This window comes from Belonocnema kinseyi, chromosome 8 (assembly GCF_010883055.1).
Source record: "Belonocnema kinseyi isolate 2016_QV_RU_SX_M_011 chromosome 8, B_treatae_v1, whole genome shotgun sequence".
Taxonomy (NCBI): Eukaryota; Metazoa; Arthropoda; class Insecta; order Hymenoptera; family Cynipidae; genus Belonocnema; species Belonocnema kinseyi.
The window spans coordinates 110927142-110938566 of NC_046664.1; the positions used below are offsets into that span (position 1 = coordinate 110927142).

Genomic DNA, 11425 nt, shown 5'->3' on the forward strand with positions numbered 1-11425 from the left:
TTAGATCGGAAAATTCAACATATTTTTATTAAAGTTGGAATCGTTCAAAATTGTACAATTAAAAAATTATGGCTTTTTAGTACTTCAGCTAGTATAAATTCAGTACATTGAAAATCGAACAGAATAAGATTAAAATTTTGAGAATTAGACAATTTTAAATTATAATTATTTAAATCAGACATATTTTTATCAGAATAATATTAATTATAATAAACAGGATTTATTTTAGCCACCAGGGCCCAAAAACACGCATAAAATCCTGCAGCATTGTGGTTCATGTATTTACGCAATTTACAAACTTCTAACCATGCCATAATTTAAATTACTTCCCTACACATATCTCGTTTGTACATACATGTGCTCCTAACTTATCTTTAACTTATCATCTAAATGCTACAACTTACTATTTGCCTTGTCTTATCGTAATACGCCTTTCAGTTCTCGCACGGCACGCATCAACTTAACTTTCCATTTATAATGTTTTCCCTCTTTTTCTCCGCCCGGCTCAATTCATCCATTTGACGTTTTTCTTCTTGTCTTATAATAATCTCCTCTCCTTTCTTTCTGCTTTCCTTTCCAGTTCCCTCAACCATTCAATCAGCTCCACTTCTCACATTTTATGCAGAATCTTTCCTATTACCATGTTTCTTCTTTCTATCTTATCACAATCTTCCAGCCAGTTTTAAAGTCCCTGTACCTTTCTCTCACAGCATGCATTTTCTTTCCATCTCTCTACTCCAGAACTTGTTACACTCTTCCGTTACACCTTATATGACCATCGTAATTACTTTTTGTGATCCCGTTTCGCCGTTTCTCTCCAAATATTTTGCTCTACTCTTATCCATTTACGTCTCTTATTTTATTTTCGGGTTCTTGCTTACAAACTTAATTATCTCCTTCTGTCTTCTCTTCTTCTATCTTTATTCCCCTTCCTAGGGTATCCATAATTGATTTTCGAAAAGTAGTACTAAGTAGGGCAAAATAATTGGAAAACAGGTAGAAGTAGGGCATAGTAGAATACAAAGGATTAAATAAAAAACAGATTTTTTAAATTAACTGTTTTATTACATTTTATCAACTCTTCAAATCGTATATTTTTCTTTTTGAACCACCATGCATTCTTATCAATATCGCAAATGCAGATATATATATTTTTCGTATAGTGGGAATGATTAATAGCATTTTATTTTCTAAATTGAAGAAGAAATTGTTAGATGGTATTGAATAATAACATTTTGTAAAAAAGGTCCAACAGTTGATTGAAGAATAAAAATGTATGATTTGAAAAATCCGGACAAAAACCCGGAAAAAGTAAAAAATCCTGTAGGACAACTCAGATAAGCCCTAAAATCAGGACATGTCTGGGTAAATCCGGACGAATGGCCACCCTACCCCTTCCTTAAACATTCTGCTTCTTCTCTTGTATTCTTTTTTAATGTAGAACCCCCACAACTCGACTTTCGGCCGAATTTTTTCAAATTTTAACTGAATACATAGAACAAGTAATATCTATTTGTCCATGAAATTTGGAGTAGATAGACCGTTTCTAACGGAAGACAATAGGCATCACAGTTGGCATGTTTTGTACGCGTTGCCTATATCAGACACGTGTTAGCACTTTTCTTTTAATTTTAACAATTACACGCTTCTGCAGATTTGGATAAATAACAATTAGCAGACAACGTAAGGTTATCAGTTAGATGTTGTTAAAAATAATTAAAAGTATTGATTGTTTCTTCGGGTTAAATTCAACCATGAAAAGTACTGTATTTGGTGGAGTCCATGCCATATGATTACGGAAATTTTCTTCACGAAGTGGGATTTAGCTAATCTATTTAACTTTGCGACGACTGAATTTACTTGTTGTCAGATACATTTCAAAATTTAAAAAATTTTAATGTTTAAAAAATTATAGGACAAAAATAAAAAATGCTCTTCCTAAACATGTAAATTTTTATTTCTGTTTATATTTTTTCGTCTACAAGTCCTGAAAATATTGGACATCGTTTACATCGGATGTTTTAAATGATAAAAACACAATGTTTTTAATTTTGAAGAATATCGTTCGTTGTAAAATGTCCAGATTCCTGAAATAAGATCTAGAATCAATGGCACAGCTATTTAGAAATGTGTTTTAGTAGAACTATAGAAGTTAAAACATTTATTGAATTTGTTATAGACAATTAATTAGATGATAATAATTTCTTGAGATTAGCAATGTTTGGTCGCTTAATTTCAACTAAATGTTTACAATGTATTGGCAAAAGGGATTTGTGAGTTGGATTAATAAAATTTAATAAATAGCTTGTTATTTAGTAAACAAATTATTATTTTTTATTATTAGCGAAGCTCTTGAAATGTTCAAGATTCGCCGTGTCACGAGTGGGTCACGTGACCAAACCTGGTCCTCAATTTTCCATTCCCAACTTACGTATAAACAAAATGAGATATGGCTCTGAAAGTTTGGGAAATTAAAGAGAAGGTAATAAAGCCCATGTCTCTGCTTTGTTCCAGTGGAAATTAAAAAAAAATCGAAGAAAATACAAGTGGAAGATAGATCGGTACTTTTCTTTTCCAACTTACTTCCACACGGAATGAGATAACGTGTTAAGAATTTGGCATGCAGGAATGTGTCTCTGGTCCTAAATAATTAGAATTGTGAAATAAGTTTTTTTTTTAATTACTAGTTTGGAGAAATACCGACCGTGCGGTTTATATTAATCAAATTGGGCACAACAACAAAAATCCCTCACGAACATTATGCACAAATAATACAAAAACTAATGTTTGCACTTGAAATGCAAAGAAACAAATTTTGGTCTGACATACGTATCAGCTGTGTCAAAGCAGCGCTATCGCAGCGAGTAGACAATCATTATTTTCATCAATAAACTCTTTTTTTCAGTCCACAAACGATCCTTTAATATTTATTAACATTTCCCGAAAAACATATTCGCGTTATTTAAACTTTTATTTCTCAATGTGGATGAGAAAATATTAATCTTAGTGCTGACTTGATCAGCTGTTATACTCGTTACATGGCCTTAACAAATTATTTATTAATTTTCATTGATACAACTCACAAGCCGCTTTTGTCTATGCATTGTAAACATTTGAAATTAAGTGTCCAAACATTGATAATCCTAACAAAATTATTTTCATCTACTCATTTGTTCATAACAAATTCAATCAATGTTTCAACTTCTACTGTTCTACTGCAAAACAAACTTTAAATAGTTTTGTCATTGATTCTAGTCTTTTTGAATGATTCTAAATATTTAATAACGATCGGTATTTTTCACACGTTAAAAATTATTGTTGTCATCTTGTTTATGAAATAATATGATGAAAATCCACTCCAATAATTGTATGGCTTGCGGACCACACTTATACCTTCCTCTGACGAAAAAAAAAAAATTAATTTTTTTAGGAAACGCGTTTTTAATTTTTATTTGGACTCTGAGCAATCATATTTCCTGAATTACAGCCAAATCCAATTTCAGCCAGTAAATTGTCGTGATCAGTTGACTAGTACTTATTAGAGTGTTATATAAAGTTAGGTGAAATTATAAAATTTATTGTATATATCCTGCTCTTTAAATCTAAATCAAGAGAACAATTAAATGATATGTAATTGATGAGTATTCATACAAAATATTTTCTCTTGCAATATTAATTTTTGGGAGCTAAAAGTCCTAGATTTTTCGTTAATTTTCATTTTTTATAAGGTGCAACTTGAGATTCAATTCGATATACAATGAAATATGAAAGAATCTACAGTTGCACCTTATAAAAAATATGAAAAGTGTGAGCTCCTTCAAGGGAGGATTTCGTTAGCCTCTTAAACTTCTATTATTTAAATCTTAACTGAATCTCAATACAAAATATTTTATATATGCACAAGAGCTCCCATAGAAGCTCATCCGGTTTATAATATAAGTAAATATATAAGCAATTATATAATATAGTAAACTTCCACCTATACCCCCACCTCTACCGTGAATCGTCAGGATATTTGTTCCAGCACCGTCCATTGGCTGCCTCGGCCTTGTATCGATATGCCCACTGTAGGAAAATTTTCCAACTGCGCATGTGCCAAAAAGCGCGGGTCAATTTTGAACCAATAAAGATATACTATCAATAATAATGCTTTTCGGCATATGCGCAGTTGAAGCAGTCGCGGTCCGTTAGAATGCTTAATTTTTCATTTCCTTGAAATAGTACAATTTGTCAATTAAAAATTAATATAATAGAATCAAAAACCGACTCAAATATTTCGCGGCATATTGAGTATTGCAGCATGACCTCACGGTCATGGGCGCAGGGGTGCAAGTACCAGGAAGGTTAGTACAGTCATTGACAGCTGTTCATATACGTTTAATATCTTTGACATAGGAATGCAGACAACTTTTTTGGAAAAAATAATCTAAAATTACAAGTAAGTTATAAAGGTCTGAATTTTTAAATGTATCATGCTACGATAGGTGGAAATGTCAACCGCCAGGAAGGTTACATGATCTTTGGTACCTTACATGGCTCTGCACTGCAACTGCACACGGCTTTTTTGAGGAAAGTTTCTAAACGCAACGGTAAGTTATAAAGGCCTGAATAGTAATATTTCTCAACGGTAGCATTATTTTCCCAGTCATGTTCCATTCTTTTGTCGATTAGAGATTTTTTAGGGTCACGAAATAAAATATCCAAAATTTGATGTTAGTGTGTCAGATCGGGTACTCTCATCTCAAATTTCGGACAGTTGATTGTATTGCGAGAAACTGAAAGGTCATCAATCCGCAAAAGAATGGAATATAACTGAGAAAATACAGTGTACACTTGAAGAATTTTACTATTATGACATTTAAGAGTTATTTTTACGTTTCGAATATTTTCTCGAAAAAGTTATCTGCATTCCCATATTAAGGGGGGAGATACCTTTAGAAAGGGTAAAATTAATCAATTCTCATGATTTTTTTAAGCTGATAAAATAACTAGATCATTTATTAATTTGAACATCTTTTTCTTAGATTGTTAAAGTGTAAAAAAAACATGTGATTTTTTTTTACAAAATGGCGTCCCTGCAGAATATTTCTTCAAGCGTCTGCTCCGAGGCATCGAAAACTGCTGCAGCTTTCAAAATTTGTCCATTTATCTGATATAAAAAAGGTTTTTTTTTGTTCGATTAATTATATGTTAAAGGGAAGGATAAACCTATAAAATAATAAAAAAGTTGAAAATTAAAATTTATATTGGCTGTTTAATCGAAGATCCAAATTTTCGACCATTTTTTCAACAGTTTTTACCCCCAAAAAAGTTATTTAATAACCCGATACCTTCAAACTTTTAGGTTATGCTTCCAATAGTCTAATTCAGTCTAATCGGTCAATAACTTTTTAAGTTACAGCACGAGCAGTTTTTGAAAAGGCAATTTCGAGATAATCACGTTTAGAGATTCGTTACGGTATAACTATTAGTTTCAGTGACTTGCCGATCAATCGGCGATTCCGGATCCACGTAATAAACGTAGTAAACGTAGTAACGTAGTAATCAGCCTTCCCAGAATTTATGGGACAAAAAAATATACAAACCTATTGTGTAAGAAACATTGCTCCGACCCAAGCGCTCCGACTACCTGATTAGTGACGATATGCGGACTCTGACATTTTTGACAATATCTCCATAGATATTTAATATTTCCCTTTTTCCTTTTTACAGTATATTTTTAACGTATTATACATTCAAAATATGAAAGACAAAAAATCGATTTTTTGAAATTCTAAAGGTATCTCCCCCCTTAAAGTACTTAGTTCAAACTACCAGCTCGTCGGGCCTCTTTTTTTAATTGGTCAGCTCCTCTCGTGGGCGTGACCATATAGCCCGCATAGGGACCGTGGTAGGAGGTGAACGAACTGCGCACGGGGTAATAAGTGCGTATAGTGGCAGGGGAACTAGGCGCGCGGGAACATAAGTGGAATTTCTCTGTATTTAATTTTTTTCTTGATTTAGATATAAAGAGTAGGATTTATTGTTGATTTGATGATTTTTCCAAATTTTTAGGTACACTTTTCTGGAGTTGGCAAAGAGTTGAATGCTTTGAATTTAAGTATGAATGTTCAGTCTGTCAAAGGTTATGTACACAAAATTTCTGTCGGCAGTGTATGTAAACTCCTTGACTTTCTAAACCCCTAAGGGGAGTTTATGGTCATAATTTTTCAAAAAATCGAAAAAAAATCTCTTCATATTTTGGTAGTAAATACTTCTAAAAATAGTGTAGAATTAATTTTGAAGGTCTACAATGTCGAGAACAATAGAAAATTTTAAACTCGATTTTCTCGTAACTACATTTTTTGACACCTTCGACAAATTTATTTGGAAATCAATGAACCGATTGACTTGAAATTTGGACAGCTCATTCTTCAAGTGTGTCTCTATCGTGTGAACTACGATCATGAACAAATATTGTTATTCAATAAAGTTTTGAACAATTTAACTTGCAAAAATGAGGTAAAAAAATTCAAAAGTCCGTCATTTTTTTTTTCAAAAACAAATTCTGATTGTAGTTCAAATAATAGCCAACACTATACATATTATAAATCTTTTTTATTTTTTTATTTCGGGTCAACCTTTCCCGAAATATTTGAGCGAAAGCTGGAAAGGAGGACATTTTTGATTCCGCCATTTTGTAAATAAAAACAAAGAAAAACATTTTTTTATTAGTTCAACCTCTATACCTTAAACTGTAAAAAATTTGGAAGGAACACATTATTTTTAATATTAAATAAAATTCTTTGAAAAATAAAGACACGGATAACCAGAATCTCCCCTTAAGCGTGAGTATGCTAAAATATTAAACAACAAAATATTATAAAGTTAGGTTACGTTATTTTTCACTTGATTAATTAAATGAATGAATTTAATAAATCAAACATGACATTTTTTAACTGTTTATATTCAAACCCTAAATTTTAGAATTTCACCCATAATTTAAATTACAGGTGAGCCCCCTACGCAGTCCTTCGAGGATTCGAAAACGAGTGAACCGACGCAATCCTACGAAGCATCCGACATCAACACTGACGCTCCAACGCAGTCCTTCAATGAAATAGGTCAGTGCCAAAGCGATCGGATTTCCGACGTCGATCCTGCCGATGACCAAAGTTTCCCCACGCAGAGCTACGAGGTCGAAAAAATGGACAGTCTCTCTGAGAACCTCGAAACCGATCCTGAAATCAGTCAAGAAGGAAACATCCCTTCACAGTCAAACGATATCGGAACCGACGGAATCGGAACTTCCTTCGTATCAACGAACAACTCTAACTTGAACGAAGACGAGACTGCGAGTTCTTCCTACGTCCCCGAAACCCCCGAAACTCAGGAACGGGACCAAGACCAAGAAAGTGCCATTAGCACCTCCTCCTACGAAATCCCACCGTGCGAGGAACTGAACATCGCCTCTTCCTCGATACCAGATACTTCCGAGCACTCAAGCATCCACGACAACGGCATTTTGGAAATTCCAACTTCCTCTTACAACTTAAACCCGGACAGTAGCTCAACCCACGTAGATGCTGTGCCGACCTCCAGCTACGAGGACCAAATCATCCTCGAGCAAAATGTCTCCACTTCTTACGAAGTTCCTATCTCCATGCCTCGTCTCGATGAAACCTCTTCGCAGAATTTCGTAACCGAGAGCTCTGATCGGAGAAACGAACCCACGAGTTACTTCCGAGAGGCTGCAGCCAGTTACTATGGATCCATTCACCAGGATCCGAACTCCAGACTAGTCGAGGATCCTCAGGAGGAAGTCACCCCGAGTTATTACGAGACTAACCCTCAGGATATCACTTCCGAGGCGAGTCAAAGTTACTTTGCTCCAGAGGAAGCGACGCCCAGTTATACGAGTCCAAGTTACTATGATCCTCCGCCAGAGGGAGAGGCTAGCCAGAGTTATTACTCTTCTCAGGATCCGGAGAGAACTGGACACTCCTCGCAAAATATGGAGGCTTCGCAAAGCTTCTACCAGGAGGACGAGCTGAGACTGAGGCAGAGAGGAGAGGCTACACCCACCTATTCAGATAGGTACCCTATTGAATATTCATCCACGGACTCGCCATTGGAGAGGCACGACTTAGTTGAAAGCTCCGTTCCCGCGACGAGACCCACGGAAAGATAATACGACTTTTCATAAGTCGACGATGTGTCTACGACCGAGATGTTTTTATATACGGACTTCCTCAGTGGTAGCCATTAGATTCGGGTCTATTAAAGTGTAAATAGTACATTAAGCTTTCAAGTGGTAGTTTTAAGGGCAGTGTTAGGTCTTATTATTATTATTATTATTATTATTATAATTATAATTTATGGTTATATTCATACATTAAGGTGTGAATGTATTGGTTTCTGACACGGATATAATCCGACACTTGGCTCTTTGCAAATATTTCAACTTTTTTCTATAGCCAGGCAGTATATCCGATCCGAAAGTATTTTCATTTAAAAATGTGAAAATGGGTGCACTTCGAACCTCAAACTTTAAGCACTTCTAGTTTTGCAATTACATTCGATTTTATCATTCTGTGCCTTATTATTTTATAACTCCATCTTCGGATTTTAAAAAAATGTTATTTTCCGATAGATATATTTATATATATTTTATTTTATTTTTATAAAAATTAAGGCGGAATTCATGAAGTGATATAACCTCAATTTTTAAGTACCATCTTAGGCGAGGGGTCGACATTATACATCAGGAGAGAAGAGGTATTCCCCTCTCCTTTTTCTCATTCAGTGCTCGTCTCTGGATTGGCCGAGTAGAACGTGCCTATTTTTTTCAAATGATGCAAAGCACTAATACACACACGACGAAATTCAATGACCAATCACTGAGCGTCCTCCAACAAAGTGGAAATATCGCATGCGCTGTGTGTCGCTGTGTGATCCTTACTTATTTTTTGTCAGACTCCGCATACTGGTACTCCCTCCGTATAATTTATAAGTCCATGTAAAAAAGTAATATTCTTATAAAAAATGTTCGGGTTTAAAAGTTCTAACTCGATTGAAAATATTTCAAAGAGAGAATCTTTGTTTTTTAGACATGGCACTTTTTCCACTTTGTGAGACTTGCCATTTCATTTCTTTAGAAATTGTTATCTCTCTACAGACAAGTTGCATTCAAAGTCCCCTACATTCTGAAAATTAAGATGCTTTGACGTTGAAAATACTGCGGATCTGATGGTAATTTAAACCTATTAACCTAAACCTGAGGTCAGATTAAATGATTTCTGCTTTTAAAAAGGCATACAGATCGAAGAGTTCTAATAAAAGTTGAAATTTTTGCAACAGTTCTCAAGTATCGCTTTTCAACGATTGGAGAAATGTGGGTTTGTTGTGGTACGTAATGTTATATTGTTTCATTGCTTCGAGATACAATGTTGACTTCAGTCTGTCGCCTTAAAGCTTGAGAATTTCGAAATTGAATATAGTCGGCAGATAGATTTGTATCTCCTTGGAATTATGCGTCTTGCGCTATTTACGTTGTATAGAAGTAACGTTGTCGTTATGTCAAAGAACTGGTGCGAGTTCCAAGAAGTACAGCAAGCAAAATTGAAACTAATTATAACAATAGAGGCGATATTTTTACGTGCGCTCTTTACACTGGTCACTATTAAGAACTGAATATTACTGCTACTCTCATTGTCTGATTTTCTGTTCCATAACAAACGTGCATAGATAGTCAAGAGAGCGGCACAATTTTCAGTTTTTTTTATATTTTTACGCGGCTCGCAGAGCAAAATGAATGGCGGGCTGTCTAAAGACTTGAATTTAAATTTAAATTTTAGGAAAAAGAAATTTCAACTGATTAAAGTTTAAACTGAAGAGAATTTAAATGAAATTCAAATTCGCTGCTTCTCATTCCGCTCGGCAATATTTGAGTTTTGAAAAGTGGTTCAAGAGCGGAAGGGGAATTTGATAGTTAAGAATTAATGTTTACTTTGTAGGAATATAGTATAAATCACTATGAACATAAAAAGCCTATTATTTCAACTATACCACTGTAATCTGTGTGTTACAAAATAATTGTAAGTGGAAAGAAATATCAAGATTTTCGTGGAAAATGCTTTTTGCTTGCTCCGTCGAAAGTTGTACATAAAGGATGTACTCATGCTGGAATGTTGCGGTTGTAGAATTAAAAGTAATGAGAATTAGAAAATAGGATTCGAAGAGCGAGGTTCAGGTACGCGCTACCTAACTATATTTATATTTTATAATAATGATGTTAATGAGTGAAAGTAAATAAGGGAAAAAATGAGCACCAAAAAGCATTGCTAAATATCCTTTCGCGTTAACGCTGACTGTAATATTGTATTTCTAATTCTAAAAAAAGGAAAGATTGTCATTTTTCATCCGCTAACCATGACATCCTGTATTCTTTCTTCATGTAAGAATATGTAAATTATACGCAAGTTTTTACATGGTCTCAACGATTCAAGCAACTTGCATTTTCTAAGGGATCCTGATGATAATTATATTCTTTATAGTCTCACGTTATTCAAAATGCATATGTTTTTATTTCTCGTGGCAAATTTAAACACAGTCACGTGTGTACATATTACCTATGTTGATACCAGGATTAATAAAGAATTATAAATCAGATCTGTAGGTCTTGATGATTGAAGTGTCGATACCCGCTAAATCTAAAAATGATAATTGTTGCGTTTTTTGTAATTAGGGTATATAATTATTTTAATTACAACCGAGAATTTAGTTTCGAATTTGAATGATTTTGTTTTCTTTTTTTGTTTAAATTAGTTCGATTTTAATAAACTCTGTTCATTTTAAAAGAAGCTTTTGGTGATCTTTATTTACAGTGAGCAGACCTTTCCTTAATTTAGGAAACAAATAATCATTAGGCATTATAATTCTTATTTTAGAGATTAAATTATTTAACAAAGTCGAATTTGTATTATATCGCCTTTGTATCATAGATTATTCTAGTACTTTAAAATGAGAATGGCTGAATTATAAAAAAAAAAATCAATAAAATTGAGGGCAATTCAGAAAAATATAATGGAAAAGTGTGAAAGAATTTGAGTGAATCTAGCAGAAAAAGAGCTGACCTTTTGCTTTTCAATAAGTTTATGTGATAAAAACAATTGTCGATACCTGTAAAAAAATGGCCAGTACCGGTAAAAAAATTGTTACCGGTTTTTTAAAAAGCCTATTTTAAGGACAGAGCCTAGACTGCCGGCAAAAATATTTAAAAATTAATATTCCTCCCATGTGTTTAATAATACTGTTTGATTCTCAATATCGACATCTTGCTCGTCCACCGACCTAAAGTTATAATACGCCATGTCCTTCAACTACCAGACAGAGAAAATGAGGTTCAAAGTTTAACCATATTATACTCTATTAAAATAGTGTTCAA

General features: G+C 33.8%; 1 protein-coding gene across 1 annotated transcript in view; it reads left to right on the forward strand.

Annotated features, from left to right (window-relative positions):
• LOC117178841 (titin-like) overlaps window positions 1–10837 on the forward strand; it is a 66365-nt gene extending 55528 nt beyond the window's left edge. The window contains exon 4 of the mRNA XM_033370345.1: window positions 6993–10837. Within this exon, the coding sequence (XP_033226236.1) occupies window positions 6993–8170 (1178 nt within the window). The 3' untranslated portion in view covers window positions 8171–10837. The remainder of the gene's footprint in view (window positions 1–6992) is intronic.
• The last annotated feature ends 588 nt before the right edge of the window (window positions 10838–11425 follow it).